The sequence below is a fragment of the Thermobia domestica genome, chromosome 13 (genome assembly GCF_964235325.1).
Source record: "Thermobia domestica chromosome 13, izTheDome1.hap1.1, whole genome shotgun sequence".
Taxonomy (NCBI): domain Eukaryota; kingdom Metazoa; phylum Arthropoda; class Insecta; order Zygentoma; family Lepismatidae; genus Thermobia; species Thermobia domestica.
In genome coordinates this window covers 77,511,827-77,532,442 of record NC_137466.1, presented here as the reverse complement: position 1 = coordinate 77,532,442, position 20,616 = coordinate 77,511,827, and the positions used below count along the sequence as shown (strand labels likewise).

Genomic DNA, 20,616 nt, shown 5'->3' with positions numbered 1-20,616 from the left:
GGATGAGAGCATTGATTTCCAGTAATAATTGTAAACTTTCGTAATTTTATTCTCTATTTGAATAGTAGTTTAATTTCGAATCTTTTACGGTTAAAAATATTTTTGTGAAATGTAACGGAATACATTGAAATGCTCCTACTCCCGCGGGTACGTGTTCCAATTATAAATCGATTTAAAGGTTCAGTGTACAAATGAGAAACTCCCAAAGCGAAGTACAATATTGTAACGTTGTTGACATACATATGAATAACTGGTGATTAGGTCGTTAAGCTGTACATAAAATCATATAAATTTTCATTCATATTACGCAGACAAGTGCACACAGAACAGCATATGAATCTTTATCTGACTTTTGTTTCTCTAACTTTCTGACAGCCTTTAGAAATAATATCTTTACAATCGAAATATTCGTTAAACATTATTATTATTCTTATCCTTCAATATTCATTATACATCATATTCTTCATTACTTTAAATTCTTCATATTACATAACTATTTTACATTATATTCCGTCGAAGCTGTTTCAGAGTTAGTATTACACTTCTGACATAGTCATCATTACAAATCATAATTGATTCTCAATCCATACGCCTGTAACTTGTCCATCCTACCTGCAGTGTGGATCCTATGCAGTTTCGATCGTACGCAGTTTCGACGCTACGCAGTTTCGATCCTACGCAGTTTCGACCGTACGCAGTTTCGATCCTACGCAGTTTCGACGCTACGCAGTTTAGGTCGTGTGGAGTCCATGAATATAACCCTAATTTATAGCTGCACAGGTTAAACAAATTAAAGAGAGAGAAAAAATATATATTTTTTGAGCGCATGATTAAAACTTAAATTATTTCAGGGCAACTGCGTAGGATCGAAACTGCGTACGGTCGAAACTGCGTAGCGTCGAAACTGCGTACGATCGAAACTGCGTAGGATCGAAACAGGGTTTGAGCTGAATTTTTCGATCGTACGCAGTTTCGATGCTACGCAGTGTCGATCCTACGCCGCATTCCCGAAAAAAGTATTTGTTATTATTGTTATAACCATTATTGCTTCTTTACTGCTGCAGACTATTTCGTAACTTGAAAATTTAAAATATCATCCAATTCTTTCGAAAAATTACCTACATTTGTGTTTTAAAAGTAGAAGAAATGTGTTTGTTCGATCATTATTTAGTGATCTTACTTCTTAGTGAAAAGTTGGATACAGTTTTTAAAGAGAAAGCGTATTTTTTAAAAACCTGAGTCCAATATTTTATTGCAATTTTTTTCTATTTTTAAATTAGAATGAAAAATAAGCATAATGATTTACCACAGGGAAAAACCATGATAGAGCTTTCTTCTCTGTGAGAAGGAGATCAATAATCACAGAAAAAATACCACTGTGTTTTATATTTACAGTGTGCCGCGAGAATCCAAGTAACACCCGTAGTGTGCGGCAAGTTGAAAAAAGGTTGGGAAACGCTGCTCTATCTGCTACAATTTTATTCTTCGGTAGGTCAGAATTATTTTTTCGACTTTTGCGATGTTTTCCTCAGTGACCACCGCCATAAAATATCCTTGGGAGAGGATCGTCTTCACAGTTCTCTCGCTCTTGTTGAAATAGAAGGGTCAGCTTTTTGCCCATAATTTACGAAGGTTCAGAATCCTTTGGGGTTGACATATCTTCAAAAATTTCTTTATGCGAGTTCCCTTCCTTCACTAGGTATTTTATCACGACGCAGTGCTCAAAATTGAGAGAACTTTCGGATTCGGTTGACATGGATAATAGCATAATGAGATTACTACTGAAACGAGGTTGTATTTATACTACCAACGAGTGCCGCAATTAATGCTATCATTAATAAGTACAATAATACGCATTCTGGCCATAGAACAGTGAACAATTTTGTGAAAAGCTGTGCAACTAGCGTACAATTACTTTTCCAGAAATTTTGATGCCATAAAATGCGTTTCTGTGCCTGCTTTTTCTTCCCCAAAATTCAAATTACAATATTAGCAAGGGAACAGCCTGGAATATCACATGTATCATCAATTGAAATCCTTATATTTTTTACACCAACACTTTTACGATATCGCCAATAGTTTAGTTATACGTGCTATCAACGCAAGTCATTTTCAAAGACGATTCATTTAGAACTTTTTGTTTTGTGCATTTCTCGAAAAATTTTCTAAAGGAAACATTTTCTGACTTCTATAAAGAAATGCCCGTCTTAATTAGAACTTTACAGAGGTCATTCGCATAACTCTTAGTACGCAAAGTGGGATTTGTGAATGTTCGAAGAGGATTCTGAACCTTTCACCAACTGATTTGGGTGTTCTTGCAGATTGTAGATTTGTATTTTGTAATGCTTATATGGTGTGACAAAATAATACTTCTCAGCAGAAACCACAGTTTCAAATTAATTTGGAAAATAGTACAGAGCCATCTGTTGAGAATATATTACACTCAAATTCACTGACTTTTTTTTCTTGTCTTCTCTTTCCTAGAATGGCCTACTTTCGGCATCTTGAAACACGGAAATGAACACCAAGAGCAGCTGTGTGTCACACACGCCAGCAGCTTACAATAACTGCCATATCTGACTACTTCTTTAAAGTAAGCACCCTTGCAAAATTCCAAGAACTGAAATGCACTAGCATCCCCCTCTACTTGCCACTTTCAAACGGCAATAGACTTAACTTACTATTAGACACTGCGATCGCTTGGCCAGAGAAGAACTCGTCAAATACTTGGTATACTGTCGTTTATGCATGGATAAGGAGCAATGGAAGAGAAAACGGAAAATCTCAACAAATTTTCTAGATTGTGAAATTACATTTTCTTGAAAATATCATGAAAATGCAATATATGGCATTTATGACACTTTACCATTAATTCTAGTTTAATAACATAACACGAAAAATATACTAAGTAAACCTCAGAGTGGGTTAGCATTTCCAGTTTCACGAATAACAGTAACACTAATGACCATCTTATTCCTTAAAACCTTACTAAGATTTTCAGGGTTTCCTAATCATTCAAAAGAAATATATATATATATATAAATAAATGAAAGTGACTATGCTTGGGACTTAACTCTTGAACCACCTGAACGATCTCGATCAAATTTTTAACATAGATGAGGTTCGGGCCTAGGATGGCTTTTTTCATTTCACTTTGACGGTGTAATTTAAGGGAGGGGAATATATATATATTCGAAAATGACCGATATTAGTTTCGAATCCATAGTTTACGGGGGAGTTCGCAGAGATGAACAGTGAAATTTGAATGTCGTTTAAATCCAAATTTAGCCCCGTAATTTGGGGAAGGGGGATATACATATATATAATCGGAAGTGATCGATATCAGAGAGTGCTTCAGTAATAGTAAAAAGTGGCTGACTAACGGAACTAATTACTAATTTTTCTTATTTTAACCCAGCGAAGCAGGTAACTGACATCAGTACGTGATGATAGTGAAATTTCACACACACACACACACACAAACTCTTTTTTAAAGTTAAACATTCAAAAATTTATTAAAATAACCTCCTTAAGTTGATGACCAATGATCATATTTAAAATGATTCCTATTCACAATGTACAGTAGTACCTACAAATGGACGTTCTCTTTCATATTTCAAAGGTTCACTTCTTGAATATGAATTTTGAATTTTCATGTAGGCTACTTATGCTGGACACTCTTAAATAATTGGCACACTTCGTATGATTAGCTCCAATATGTTTCGGTATTGTTATGAAGCTTTAGACAAGTGGAAACTTGCGGCATGGAAATTGTAGCTACTCTCTTACTCAATATTTATTGGGTGTGATCATTAAGAATGCTAATTTGCTTTTTACTTTCTCTCTCTCTCTCTCTCTCTCTCTCTTAAGGAGTTAATCACTTATTTAAATTTGCACACACCTCAAAATATAGTCAATATGTCAATTTCTTTTGATCTCCAAAATTTATATAATAATCTATCTATTTACATATTGCACTGCATAGAAAATACAGACGATTATCAAAACACCAGAAATATCGTACTGTATGTAACTGATGACTATGGTAGTGTCAATAAGTAGCTAATGATGAAAAACTATGTGCTCAGTAATAAGTAAATGAATACCCAGGTAGAACAAAAAAATAATTAAAATAAGCGTTTAGTACTCTTTACTAATAATAAAACATATGGTAGCAAGATTAACTTGAAGCTACTTTAAGCAGGATTATTCATTGCTGTTCAGAGTTCTTCTGGCTCCCCACTCTGATTCTTTCACAGATGCTGGCACGGACATAAAACTTTCATGCCCAACGTCTTCAGTAAGCACAATATAGAAACACAATGGAAAGGACTATTACCTTATCTTTGCCGTTAAATAAATAATAATATCGTTATAAAATTTAACTCAGGTTTGATTAAAGACTTTATATGATTTTCAATATTATTAATAAAGAAGAGGTGAAACATTATCCTTAGTGTTGATCGCTCTTTCTACTGCGCAGGTGAAATGTATAGTCCCTTGCACTCATAAAATTGATATTATGCATTTAATATCATCTGTTCACGAAAAGGCAGTTTAAATACTTAAACACAAAACAGACAAAATGAGTCTCTTCTTTTATCAATTTTGCTTGCTCATGGTCACATCATTCGACTAAATACTTTAGGCATGTATGATACATGACACACCAAAATCTATGAAACACCCAGGAAGTGTTAGTGGTATCCTGAAATCCAATAATTTTTTCTACTTAAAAGAAAATAACTGTTGAATTGAATTTATTTTGAGTTTAATGTATCTTTCAGCAGCGAGGCTTTATGAGACGGGACCTACTGATTAACGAGAAATCTGAACTATATGAGCTCCTGCTAGAAATAGAACCCGGGTCTTCCACGCCAAAGGCGCGTACGCTAACCGCTTAGCCACGAAGGAGCTCAAGAAAATAACAGATATTACACGTTACCATTACTCTCACTTGCTTACAGAGTACTAAACACTTACGATTAATTAATTTATATTAGTTTTGCTAATCACACGGTTCTTCTTCATTCCTAGTTGACATTATCAAAGCTATCAATTAAATAAGATATGAGATTTCTGATGTTTGATAATGGTCTGTACTTTTCACACAACTACAGAGATTGACTGTGCAGATGTTAAAGTAAACAAACTTTTACTTATAAACAGAAAGCAAACAGTAAAAGCAAATATGCAATTTCAAATACAAAATATCCAACAAGTTCAAGTGAGATTTTTTTTATTCAGATTCTTTTGAAGTAATCTAAGTTATTTAATCTTGAACCATTTATTTATTTTCTTAATTTTGTGTCCCATTGTAATGTTTTTTATGCTAAAGATGATGAAGAAAATGATAATGAAATGAATAGTGAAAGGACGTAACATTCATATCATGAGCGGAGTTTGAACCCACAACAGACAGATCTTGTTAGGATTGTCAGATGTTACGTTTTCATGTAAGTTTTACCTTTTTCTGGCACGATTTACTACGTGAAACCATATGTACGATATCGTAAATATCATGATCACAAATGAAATCTTCCTTTTTCCTCTCTGAAAAATCTGGCAACCCTAGAACTTGGGATCACCAGTTTAATACCTTAGATCAGTGGTTCTCAACCTTTTTTCATTGATCACACACTTTACTGAACGTCTACCACATCGCGACACACTTGTTTGATATAATAATAATAATAATAATAATAATAATAATAATAATAATAATAATAATAATAATAATAATAATAATAATAATAATACCTATTATAATAATGAAACAAATTAGTTTTTATAATTACTCTATATAGCACTGAGCATTATTGCTACTGCTGGAGGTGTTGACTGGTACAGTTTGTCTCGATTTTAATTAATTATTATTAAATTCCATGATTTTTAAATTCTAAAATTTTGGAACACACTTTAGGGAACTGCGTGACATACCAGTGTGTCGCAACACTTCGGTTGAGAACTACTGCTTTAGATCGCTCGCTCGAACATGCCAGCGGCTTTAACTACTTACTAACAATCACACTTGGTAAAATCATATCAAACTTGGTTAATAAAAAACTCCTGTTCAAGAGATAACATCTTTAATTGCATGAAATATAACTCAAAAAACATCAGACAATATGTTTTGAAGATCAGAAAAGTGTATTAAATATAAGTTCACTTTTGAGCTGCATTTCCTCATAAACATATATAAATATTAAAAATTTGTGATAACACCTTATTGTCCAATTAATAGATCTCCTGAAACTTTATACATTATTTTGTAATTAACTTCAATTATTCATTAAAAGCACTATAAATAAGCTTATTTTTAGCAAAATATGTAGTTCATTTATTGCATTCATTTTTTTAAAAAATGAAGTATATGTATACTGCATATTGTATATTACTATTATATCACGTCTAGTTAGTTAATTAATTGGTAAGCTGTGTCAGAAGAGCTGTGGCTTTCAAGATCCAATAATCCTGCTTTTTAGTAGTAGGTAAATAAACTGACACTACGAAGTTAGTACTATGACCAGTAGTTGACAGAACACCTGCTCGAACAGAAGTTTTATATAGAGGGCAGACATAACGATTAACTTCTGAAATCTTTTCTTGGATAGGATTCAAATGCATTGCAGGTAAAGGTGGATTCATTTCACCTACAAGAAAAAAAGGGAAAACATTAACACATTAAAAACTAACATTAAGATACTGAAAGAAAAAAGAATAATCCGACAAACTACAACAATACCGTCAAATTCGGAATGTATGATGGGTTCCTTTAAACACACAATTCCTATAGATAGTTAAAAACCCCAATATAGTTTTTTTCTTATCCGATTCTCATAAACTGGCCAATATATATATATATATATATATATATATATATATATATATATATATATATATATATATATATAGGGCCGGATTTAGGGGGGCACCGATGCTCGTGCACCAACTCCCCCCTTCGTTGTAAATATACATTATCTAAAATGAGAAGCTAGCAGTGAAAATAGCAACATTCCGAAACTTTCTGCCGTCATGTTTCCGTTTGGGACTTAAAAGAAAAAGAAGTTTTGCAAAAGCAATAGTTTAAGTCGATTTTCTGAAGGTTGAAGAAAAAGGATTCACCAAGCAAAGCAACATAACTTTTGTCAAGTAGGGAAGAAAACAGAAGACAGGAAGAGAGAATAATTTTCCCTTCACATTACGATCCTCTTTAGAATACTCTTCCCCCCGTTCTATATATCAGGTGTAAAGAATATTGTTACATGTTACTTTGAAGAGTTTCAATGAGACTGAATGAGACTGGTTATTTTGGTAGTTATGGTGCACCCCCCCCATATATATTTGTTCAAACTGTTTGATTGGCCAATATTTGTTCATTTTTTAAAATATCAAACCAAGTTACTTATCAAATCATCGTCGCACATTATCCTTCGTTACACTTGATTTCTAATTCTCGCAATAATCTATAAGCAACTACTCTGATTTTAAGCAGACCGAGACAACAAATAGAGGTTTGATTTTTGGTTGGAGCTTTAGTATTTCTTTATCTTCGGATAATAATAATAATAATATTGCAAATCATGCTTTTCACATATCCGCATACGAAGGAGTCTGTTTAGATATAATTACGAGCATGGATAGCTTCCTCTCTAAAAAACGAACAACTAATACAATGTTGCACTCGTTTTGTTGCAAGATAATTTCTAACGTGGCAATATTAATGTTACATGTAAGTAGCAAAGTGAGGCTGTTGTTGAAACCCCATCTTGTTAAAAGATTATTTCAACTGTGGGAGTATTCATTTCATCGAGTGAAGAATCAAAATTCTCCAGAATGGCTAAGTATCCCAAGAGGGGAACAATTGATTCGTCGAAGATAAATGACCCGACAACCTCATTGTACATTAGACTCCACGACATGAAAACTCTTGGACGATCTCCAGTGTTCCGAAACAGTGTGTACGTCCTAAACTTCAAATTCAGAATTGTGCAGGTTTATACACACGTTAATACAAAATATTGCCACACCAGGAAAAGGTTAAGAGCTAAATAAATCGTGGCTCATCGTCCAACCTTCGTAGCGTCTTCATAGTAAATTCAACTGTTCTAGAGTTGCCTTCTGATTCGTATACCAATGCACCAATTAGATTTTTCAAGCATACAAATTTAATTTCTTTCCTATTACTAAATATATCATACACAGTTATTACAGAAGGCTCAACTATTATACAATAAACGAATGCCGAATTCTTTCCAGTATTTCTTCCGGTGTCCTCGGTTAGGATAATCCACTTTATAATGGCAAAAATTCAAGTTCAATATAGAGATCAAGATACTGCCTACATTCAATCCATTTTGTGAGAGAGGTGTTCTGTCAGAATTATATTTCTGTATTTTACTTTGAAAGCAGTGCTCAAAGCTACTATAAAAATTGTACCAAAAGAACTTTACACTGTTTTTGCGGTTTTGAAAAAGGAACATAAACATCTTGTGCCAATGAAGTACATCAGTTATAAACCTAAAATGAAAGTCAACTTAAATGTTTAGATTCAATCTTTTGAAGTACAGTACTGGCACAATTATTATGTATTTTTGATAAAAACAAAACTTTTGTGCAAAAATGTCTTGCAAACAATTTTATTAACTAATACTTTATTTACTTTACCACACCAGTACCAAACAAATATTTATTAGTTATTTTAAGTGGGTTTTACAGTCTTATATGGAAGTGTCTGGCAATACAGAGAGAAAACGTCTGACAACCCTGACACAATCACTGCATTGTCTGGACAGAGCTCAGTAATAGTCTGGCATTTGCGTGGAGAAATGCGTGTTTATTGCATTGTCTGCCTGTCATTTGCATGTGATCACTTTAGTTATGTTTATTTGTGCATTTAAGTTTAATGCGAACTTTTTTTGTTCAGATTTTCTAATGTGAGCAGACATGGGCAAAGTTCGTGATTTGAGTCCTCGCAAGGTTGGACAGATTAGTGTTTTATTGAAAGAAACCACCTTAAAACAGAAAGAAATAGCGAAGAAACTTAAAGTGTCAACTCAAACCGTCAGTAATATCAAGAAGAAATTGGAATATGGCCACAGTTTGGCATCAAATAGGGTTGGAAAATATGGTAGACCTAAGAAAACAACACCGAGAATGGACAGAAAAATAATTAAAATGGCAATTAACAACAGAAGAGCATCTTGCAGAATGATTTCCAACCAACTTGAAGCAGAGGGCATTACCATTGCTCGCAGAACAGTAAATAAGAGACTATTGGAAGGTGGACTAAAAGCATATCGTCCCAGAAAAAAGCCTCGCCTTACTGACAAGATGGAACAGGCTCGTAAGGGCTGGAAAGAGGCTCACGTTGACTGGACATCTGAGCAATGGGAGAAGGTAAGAGTTTAAAATATTCATGTAAAAACGTTAATAACAAAAATGATTAAAATTATGCAAAATATTAAACGTTAGTTCCAATTTTAAGCCTTGCAGACTTTCACGTCATTAAGTCTACTCGTTATTCAATTGCTTCCATCACTTTCTTCAGCTGTTCGACGTCTTATTTTGTGTTCTCTGACAAGTCTACCATTGCAGTGCTTGACGACCGTGTGCAGACTGTAAGAAGGCGATCAGGTGAGCAATTTACATCGGAATGTTTAAAGAAGACTGTAAAATTCCCTCAGAAGGTCATGGTCTGGGGAGCCATTTCTGTGCATGGAACAAGTCGTTTGGAGATTGTTGATGGCACCATGGACCAGTATAAGTACAAAGAAGTACTACAAAGACGTTTGCTACCTCAAACAAGGGACTGGTTTGCGGATAGACCTTGGATTTTTCAACAGGACTCTGCCCCGTGTCACACGGCAAAATCAGTAAAAACCTGGTTTGAAGAAAATGGTGTAGAAATGCTCTCATGGCCTGGAAATTCCCCAGATATGAATCCGATTGAGAGTTTATGGTCTGTATTGAAAGATTAAATACATGAAGTTCCCATAACGGCCAAAACAGAACTCATACAACGTCTTATCAAAGTATGGGTTCATTCAGGTAGAATCAGGGAATTGTGCAGAAAGTTGATCACTGGAATGCCCAGATGTGTTAAAGCACTTGTTAATGCAAAGGGTGAACAAACTAAATATTAAAATAGTTGTTTACTATTAACGTACTCATTATTTGTGAATAAAATTGATTTGCATTATTATTTGTTTGCTTAAATGGCGTTTTTATAGAAAAATTATGTTTTTTTCAAAAATCCATAATAATTGTGCCAGTACTGTATCATATGATTGGATGAATCGTAACTTTACACTTTCTAACATAGCTGTTTGTTGATTTAGTTGGATCAAGCTTTCTGTTGACTTCCACCACTTGCGCCAACAATTGTTTTTCTTCTTTATTCTATATCAGTAACTTCTTAAAATCTTGAAGTAATTTGACCCTTCTTTCAGCTGTATTGTTGACAACTTCGAGATATTTTTTTACGGTTATTTCACCTTTCATGTACTCGAGATTGAATTCATTTACTGAGATGTAATGTAAGAAATGGTTCATCAATCATCAGTTTGGACATTAGCTCTAAGGTTCTAGAGTTGACAAAATCAGATAAATTACAGTTATCATGAAATAGATGAGAATTTTCGCTTACAAACGAAGTGATGGAACAGCTTTCATTTTTTTCCACAATACTAATATTTACTTCTTCCGATACTCTATCAGAAAACAGAGAGGTATCAAACAACTCACCTGAGAGGTTCAGATGGGACTGTAGAGCTTTGCTGGTTGTTATACTGTCTTTATCGAAGACACTATATTTACCAGCATCTTTCCAAAGAAGCAAGTCATTGATCAGTGCATTCACAGTGACTAGTACCTGTATCTCTCTCTCTCTCTCTCTCTCTCTTTTTTTTTTTCAAACAACAATGTCGAAACTTGCTAAATCTTTCTAAATTAACCTTTTATAAGATGAAAAACACACTGATTTTGAAAAAAGATACGGTTTGAAGGCACATATTTGTTTGACCATCCAACGAGCATGACAAATTGGTCCAGGTACTCGCCAACGAACAGTTTTTAATGGATGTTCTAATACTAACAATGTCAATTCAATCAACTCCATATAGTCATCTCTAAGTTGGTCTTTTTACTTTAGTGGGAAACCAATTCGTAGCTGTTTATCTTCAGGAGAAACATTCAACCCTGTATAATTACTTCGAACAATTGAGTTTCGCGATTCATTAAACCTTTTGAACAGTGAGATTTCAGGTGAATCGAACTATCAAAGCATAATGTAAAGACTACTACGAATACATTTTTAGTAAAGTATGGAATGTTACGGTGTTATCTCAACTACAGTACATTACGGTAGTGTCAAAGCTTGATTCAACTAAACCAACAAAGAAAGTTATGGTAGGAAGTGTAAAGTTACGATATGTCCAATCCCATTTTAAAGAACTTTATGAATTGTATTTCCAATGTTTGGTCTTGTACCGGATGCAAGCTCTGAGACTCCAAGTAGCTCTGTTTATTTATTTATTTTTAATTTCCTCCGTTTGCTACTTTTATCAAACTTAAAATGTAAGGTAAGATTTTGCCGTTCCAGTGAATGACAGTTTTTTTTTTTTTTTTTTTTTTTTTTTTTTTTTTTTTTTTTTTTTTTTTTTTTTTTTAACCATCCAAATTTGATTTTAATTCTTCAGCAAAACTTTGCCGTGATTCCTTCCGCTTTACTTCCGTTCCGAAAAAAAAATCCAATTGTAATGTTTTCCATTGTATAAGCTTTTCTTCTGATAGATTTAAATTTTATTTAAACTAATTGCTACGTAAGACAATATGTCTATTGTACAAATTATTAATGTGTAGTAGTTTCGCCAACTATCCATTTGGGTTCATCAAACACTATGAATACATAGGTAGTGACAGATTCCTGAATCCTGATTGATTACTATAGGCTACTATAGCCAATCCTCTGTTTTCAAAAAATTCCAAGATTTTCAAAAATGCACATTGTTAAGCACTTCCTTCCCCTCTTTCTAGGAAGTTGAAATTTTATCTTGTACATTATCCGTATTGTCTAGTATAACAAAATGAGAGGGTGCCCGGGCTGTTGGATATGAATTGAGTTTTCTGGACCACCCTCGGTCCAGTTTATTATTTTCTTCTCCCGAAACTGTGTAAACCACCAGCAAATATACTGTCATGCATTGGATCTTTGTCATACCAGTGTCTAAATTGCTTTTCCGGTAGAATCACAAATATATGTGGTGGCAACCATAAGACATACGCAGCTTTCTCTTGTACAATGTACATCGCACCACAACCCATACATTCGCACTCTGTTTATTAGCGTGAAATGTGATTGTGACTGATTATGAATACTAACTGCCCCGCTTTGTTTCCTTATTACCAGCTTCATGCTACTAACTGATGACCGAGATTACCACATCGTTCATGCAGCTCCCTCAACAGCACTCAGTTTAATAATCGTAACAAAATTTCTACAGTTTATCTTCTAGCTTATCTTTCAAGATAAAGTCCGCAAACCTCGTTATTTAATATCAAATGCTTGTACTATTAGCATAGCATATTATCATGAAGTAATTTATCTACCAAGGAGCGTCTTCTCCGACGTTCTAATTACCTATGTTGTTTTCATTACTTACTACATTTAAAATGTTACGTTAAGATTGTGATAAATCAAGGTGAAAAGGTTCTTAGATGTTCTTATACATTCAAGTTCCACACATTAACTTCCACGAAACATTTGAACATGATCAAGGTAAGGCAGGAAAATAACTTTTAATGTCAAATAAAAAGACAAATTGCAACTTTGAAATATAAATCTTGAAAATATCCACATTAAACAAATACTAAAAACGGGAAAAAGAATGCAATAAACAACAATATAGCATATAACTTCTAAAGATTATTAGTGGTAGTATTTGAAGGTGTATAGTATGGATATAATTGATAATACTACGGTGAAATATTCTCTAAAGTAAAAGTACAAATTGAATGTACATATTTTAAATTAAGAATTATGGTTCAATATTGAAAGAATATCGGCTATTACTTGTATTAATTTTCTCGGCAATGTCTTTCATAAAACTTAATCTAGAAAGTTTTATTATGCAGTGAAGGACTTGGATCTTTCCTACTGACTTAAAACAGATAAAACTAATAAATACAAACAAACTATTCTTACCAGGATTCGGATCAGCCAATAACATGTTTTCAAAATCCCAGCGGCCGGCATCAAAATATAAACCATGTACAAGTACTCCATGTTGTGGATTGCGCAAGTTTCCATACAATTCTGGTCCCTAAAGAAAGAAAGAACGAAAGAAAAAAGAAATTACCAGAATCGATTATTTATGCTTGTCATCCGATGATTCACAAAGGCTGATTGGTGGTCAAGGACGAATTTAAGCGTAGGCAAGATACGCAACTACCAAGCAAAGAAAATTTGTCAGGTGCAGCTTTTTTTTTTTTTTTTCTATAAACTTGACTTTCTTTAAAGGGGGAAATTAACTAATTTATTAGTTCTTAATGAATAAACTAGATACTTTTGGATTCCAGAAAGCTTTCATTAGTCGATTGAGGAAACGTGAATTTTCTGAAAATTTTAATATGCGAATTTAATTAGCCGCATATTGTGTCTTAGAGAGTTTGTGGTTAAGTTATTAGGTTTGATTTTTTCTTTTAGTTCAAATAATAGCTATTATCCATTTAAAATAGTATATAATTAATAAAAGGAAAAAACAATCTTATTCAGTCATCGAAGCTAAGCATTTAAAGAAATCAAATACAGTAGGAACATCTGGTAAGTTTACCAAATATACGGTGGAAGATTACGGAAAGTATAGTTGTGAATCAGCTGCTGTTTCGAAGTAATGATTTTGAATTTAAAAATGAAAATGAAATGAAATCTTTCAGTTTTACGCCCCACGGTTATGCCGGCTAGGCTAAAGAACACGGTGATGATAAGAAATGAATGAATGAAATGGTGGAATAAAGAAAGTGGGAGGAAACGGGAGAACCCCGTAAAAAACACGCACACGTGTTTGTCTACCACAAAGCTCACTTGGCGCAAGCAGGGATCGAACCAAGAACCCCATGCACGAGAGGTGAACGATCTACCACTGAGCAACAGCGCCCCGATTTTGAATTTAAATGTCCTTCGATTATATAAGTACAAGAAAAAATGGGTCAAGGTTTAGACTATTTTCTCTATTTCCCACGCATTTCTACAGCATTCAGTTCCTTAGTTCTCACGCTTCAGTGTCCAGTTCCTAATTTATCACATTTTATGATATCTAGTTCCTTATTTCTCATAGCTTTACAGAGAAGAACCGAATATTAATTTTGATTAATTGATTGAATTTTAATGGGGACGTCAGGAACGAGGCTATTTGTCCCCGTCACGATCAACACGATTGCTCCAAAATACGGACTGTCGTAAATAAGTTTAAAAACAAATATATATTAAAATATAAGAAAAAAGAACTCCAAAACAGATATAAAAAATAAAAAAAGAGAAAAATAATAAATATATGAGAATAACAAATATATAACATTAGCAATAACTAGTAATAACAGTAACAAGAGAAAAATAATATAACAATAACAAGAAACAGTAATAATACTAGCATTAGAGAAAATATTTAACAATAATAATATATAGTAAAAAACAATATAAAGTCAGAATAAAAGATTAAAATGCAGCACAAATAAATAAAAAAAAAACCAAACGACTAAAAAAGCTCAGAGAACGTGAGCAATGTTACAAGCATGTACAAGAGCAAATACACGCTCGACAATATCAATATCATTGCCCAATACATAGTCAAGTGTAAGCAGCAGTTCCTGACACTCTCTGAGATCTGAGTATTCTGGACATTGGACAAGAATGTGCCGAAAACTCAGCGAGACAATACATTCCTTACAATACAGAATGTCCGATACGTAAACGCTTCAGGAGCACTCCATCTCGACGACGAGAGCGAGCTGATGTGTGCCATTCTCCAAGGCGTGGCTTAACTGCTGCATGATTCCAGTTTGCTTGCCAATGAGAGCGCATCAACGCAGGAAATAGCTCTAGAGATCGGAGCAAGGAAGACTTGCTCCAACGCAACTTCGGCCAAAGTGGCATGCTTGGCAGCTGTGTCAGCACGTTCGTTTCCCCGAATGTCGACATGACCCGGCACCCAGTAGACAAAGACGACACAATCTTCTTGCTGTAGTTTATAGCATCTCATAAGAGTGTGTTGATCATGAGCGTGCTTAATGAAAACATTCTGTAGACTCATAACTACGCCCTGAGAATCAGTGGAAACCAGCATCGACGTAACAAAAGCGAAGCGCATGGCTGAGGACAAACTTAGTTGCAGTTAATTCAGCAGTATATACTGAACACATGCGACGCAAACTGAATTCTGAGCTGCCCTTATCGAGGACAAAGACACATGCAACAGAATTCCCATCTTTAAAACCATTCGTATAAAACACATTAAAATCAGGGTACTGCTCTAATAGTGCTGCAAACTCCTGCTGGTATATCTGAGAACTGGTGTGCTGTTTTGACCGCAAAGACAAGCGTAAGTCAAGTCTTGGCGTACAAAGTAGCCATGGGGGCAGAACACAAAACCGAACCATCGAAAGAGAGGGCCACATAAATTCGTCAGAGAGAAAACCCTCACATACACAATGTATCATGGACGTATAGCACGAGGACGTACAGCATAGAGCTCGTTATTCCGCCCACCACGTGGACAAGGTTTACAGGGGTGGTCAGGAATAAACGCACAAGCGCAGAATAACGATGATTCGTTGGTCTTCACATAAAGATTGACAACAGGACTAGTATGGAAGGTACCAGTAGCTAGCCGAATACCCAACTGACAGGCTGTGTCAAGTTATTTCAACAGAGAGGAACGAGGAGACGCATAAGCAACACAACCATATTCTAACTTGGACCGGGTTAGACTACGGTATAAGCGCAGTAGAACAATATGATCTGGCAATTAACGATCAAAGATCAGACCCAGAAAACGAACCTTATCAACGAACGACAAACGAGTGCCATTCAAATACAAGTTCAGGTCAATAAGGCAAATGCGTTTTCGGCAGAAATGAATAGTGAGATTTCTCACTGGAAAAGCGAAATCCTGTCTCGTCCGACCAGCGAACAAGACGATGTAGACCCAGTTGAAGTTTTCGAGTAATACCGCGAATGTCTTGGAAGCGACAGTAAATTTACTAGATCGTCAACATGAAGCAGACCACGAACAGGAGACTTGAGCTGCGAAAGAACACTGTTGGCGGCGATAGCAAAAACGTGATACTAAGTACATTGCCATGTGGAACACCATTTTCTTGGACAAAGCGCACTGAAAAACTAGATCTCACACGCAGTCGAAAATCTCCCTCATGAAGGAAATTCAAAACGAAGTGAGCAATATGCCCACGAAGACCCCAGTCATGTTATTGTTTCAACATATCGTAACCCCAAGTGGTATCATACGCCTTCTCTAAGTAGAAAAAAATAGCAACAAGATAGCAAAATAGTAAAATAGCAACAATAAAATTTAAAAAGCAACATATCAAAATATAAGAAAAATACTGCTGCAAAAGAGAAGTAAAAATCTAAAAGAAAAGATAAAATAATACATATATGAGAATAATAAATATATAGCAATAACAATAAAGAAAATAAATAACAATACCAATAATAAAAATTAGTACATTAGAAATCAACGTTGAGGCGAACTTGTCCGCGTGGGCCAACTATCTTCCACTTAGTATTCATCAAGTTGTCTTCCACAATATCAGAGGAAACTGAAGGTGTCTTACGGACAGGTGGAGATTTTGTATTTACGGGAAAATGACCATATCGTTAAGTTGCCTTATATTCTGGCTAAATTTTAGGCTGACTATGTAAGGTGAACAGCAATCAGGTGAAGCTCGCGAAGACCACCTGAAAGAACACTAACAGAAACATATGGGGTTTTAAGAAGTTCGCTAGTTGATACGACTGAGGTTGAAATTTCTGGGCTTTTGTTGGGAACAAGATCTATTTCGGTGGAAACGTAAGACGTCTGAATTGCTACAGATTTACAAGAGGTATCTGCAACAGCAAATAGCACAGAAAGCGAGAAATGGATGCTTTCTTTTAAGCAACGTTTAGCATCAACAGCAGAGATCTTCTCAACAACCATTAACTCTCGGATACGTTTTTCACATTGAAAGGCCGGAAAGTCCCGACACCAAGCTGTATGCTTGCCCCTGCAATTGACACAAAAGGGCTTGGTCGCTGTACAAGGTTCCACACCATGACTACCCTGGCCACAATTCGTACAAAGAGCAGCACTCACATTACACGACGTGCTGGTGTGTCTGAAATGTTGACATTTGAAACAGCGCAGGGGACTGGGAATATACGGACGGATCTTAAGTAGATAAATAACGAGCCTTCACGTAATTCGGCAGTGTAGGCAAACTGAAAGTAAGAATTAGTGACTGAATAGCAATGAGTTTTCCTGACTTCTTAGTTTTCATGCGAGTTACATTTACAACATGTTAGTCAGCCAGCTCCGATTTAATCTCTTCCTCGGTGATATTTAGAAGGTCCCAACATGATATCACACCGTGAGAGACGTTCACTAGACGGTGGGGTTCTACCAACAAGTTAACTGGTCCAGTAGTAGTCAATTTAAGTAGTTTCGCTGTTTATTTCTTGTCGATCGTTTCCACCACGTTCCCGTGTCATTTCGTAATTTCTTGATATCTTCAACCTGTCCGGCGTTGTAAATAATAACTTTATTAATGAAAAAGGGGGACAAGTCTTTAATAGTATTCGGACGATTTGCTTCACCATTGGCACTATCAGCATCTTTATCCTTAATTACACGATATCGGACAACAGTTATCACGATACTTGTCTTTTCCACACTATTTATAACATGAGAATATGTCTCATTTTTGTTTGATTGGATTTTCCCGAGAGAGTAAGCCCAAATCTGATTTCAAAGATTTTAGTAGCAATATAAAGTTGGTATTAAATATACATTTACAAAGGAAAAACGTGTGTGAACGCCGCAACTTCAGACCAGGGCGCTTACGAGGAGAACTTACCCTACTCCCTTGGCTATCCCATAAGCACACCCTCACTGTAGGTTCAGCGTGGGCCGACGTGGTTAAGGGTAATGGGGCTGGAAGAAAACCATTCCCGTCGACAGAAACGCATGGTCCCGGAAAAAGTATTGGAACTAAAAGAAGCAAGCTTTTGAACGACAAATACAAAAAGACTTCACCAGACCAAAGAACAAAAAAGTGCATATTTTTATACTTTTGTGGTTTTATTATTTTTTGTACTTTTTTATGTTTTAATACATTTTTTCATATTTTCAATGCTTTGGACACCGGATAACACAAACAATGGACGCAAAGAACAGCAAGCCGGGATGGGTGCACGTCCACCCCAGATGGGGGAAAATGTGCATGAGCCATCCACTTTCCAAGACTCCCACCAACCATTCAAGGCATTACTCCATCCAGTCATACTGGGTGCGCATGCGCTGCACTCCTCCGTCCCATGACTCCAGGTCCACACGTCTTAAAAATCGCAAATCCATTTATCAGGAACAGGCCATAACAAAGTTGGCATCCAAAAAAAAGCAGTCCACATCTGAGGCTTATCTTTGTACTGTACTTGATCTCAGGTTTTTAATGCCGGATGATCGGCCCGACACAATTCCCAACCTGAAGGACCAGTGGCTGACTGCAGTTCCTAAGACCTGGAGAAAACATTTAAAGCTGCCTGTACCTCGGTATAGAAATCCCAATTCTCCTTGCCTTTATGTTAGTTTATAAATTTTTTTTAAGACAGTTGTAAATAACTATTATCATTTTCAGAAGAACATTCAAACTGATAGTGCTTTTAAAAACGAAATTGAGAACTAAAATAATTCGCAGTACTGCTGTGTTACGCTTCTTGGTGCAAGAATACTCTTGCCGCTGTGCAAAATCTCAATTCAATATTTCGAAGGATATCAAACTAACAACAAAAATATTAGATGTGTAAATAATATCGTTATGTGACTAAATGTAAACTAAAACACTGTTTTTTCCTTTTGTTATTTTCGTTTCTGGAATACGATCCACTTCTTTAGGGAAGATAAGTTAAATGTTTAGTTATACAAAGGTAAGGCTGTTACATAAAAAAAAAAAAAAAAAAAAAAAAAAAAAAAAAAAAAAAAAACCGAAGAGGTTACGAATAATGAAAAGCCATACTACGCAGAACCAAAAACTAATTCTCAAATAGGAGCGATTATTTAATGTAGGTTTGAGAATCATTCTACAATTAAAATAAAAGGTACGGTCACAGAGTCAAATTGAAACTATAAATTCTGTAGTTTTTATTACAATGGGTCTTATAAGGATGAATTAATTTTACTCTCTAAGCTTCCGAGAAACCGCAGTTGTGGAGCTAGGCGCTTATACAAATTGATATTTGACAGGCCCGGACTGGCCCAGGTGGCTAGGCTGCGATCGCCACCCAGACAGATACCAAATGAAAATTTTAATAAAGAGAGATGATCACATAAATTTGGGTTAAAATTACGTAAATCGAAATTAAATTCATTACAACAATTTCTGGTAGCAATATTAAGATGTACTATTGACAATTTCTTTTTTGATCTTTTATTACGTCGCAACCATAGTAGATAATCCCATTACGACCACCCTGTAGGCCTATATGTGCACACGATTTGCATAAATACACACAATCTGGTTACTTGACATAGTTCGTGCACCACGAGTGCTTACTGATATTAATGTCCTAATGAGAAAATTTTGTCGTGCTTGTTCCGGAAGATATATCCCACCTTCCCTAGGAAAATATTTCGGGCTACGTGCAGAGGGTGTTCCTTTGCAGCTTATTGTACCCTTGTCTACGAATACTGAAATTGCCAGTGCTAACTTTACATTAATTTGTCCGTAGCTTTTATTAACAAATTACAAATTTCAGCCATCTCAAGGTGAGATGAGAAAAAAGTATGTTAATGATTATGGTCTGTGTTATTCTCATAAATATTGTTACATAACATACAGTATATATATATATATATATATATATATATATATATCTTGATTTTATATTATGAACTTTATGGTATAATGTACTGTGTGGTTACTAAAAAATAGTGCGCTTTCTCTTTATCTAAGATAATAATGTGCTTTTATCGTGGGAAAACAGTGGGCAATTAAGGTAATGGTGGTTGAGGAGATTGAGAATTTGAGGCCAACACAATATGTCAGCCACCGGGGCCAACTAGTAGCCAGTCCGGCCCTGGTATTTGGAGCAGAAAATTTACACTCATTTCTTCAGAGATATATATCTTCATTCTACGCAGTTGCGATTGCTCGACTGAATTTGCAATTAACGATATCTAATAAGTGTATTCACTTTACTTCGAGAAATTTTCTCGCTTCTCTTGAGAGGTAAAATTACTATATCTCATCCTAAGCATTCCGAATGATTATCATGTTTGCCACGACACACGTAATAACACACATCTCTTTTTCCTTCAGAAAATGTACTGAGATAGTTTCCTT

General features: G+C 35.1%; 1 protein-coding gene across 1 annotated transcript in view; it reads right to left on the bottom strand.

Annotated features, from left to right (window-relative positions):
• Positions 1-6,347: 6,347 nt before the first annotated feature.
• Positions 6,348-20,616, bottom strand: part of Dhc16F (Dynein heavy chain at 16F) — a 418,273-nt gene continuing 404,004 nt past the window's right edge. The window contains exons 71-72 of the mRNA XM_081735970.1: positions 13,205-13,322; positions 6,348-6,653 (exon numbers count right to left, since the gene is read on the bottom strand). Coding sequence (XP_081592096.1) covers positions 6,424-6,653; positions 13,205-13,322 — 348 coding nt within the window. The 3' untranslated portion in view covers positions 6,348-6,423. The remainder of the gene's footprint in view (positions 6,654-13,204; positions 13,323-20,616) is intronic.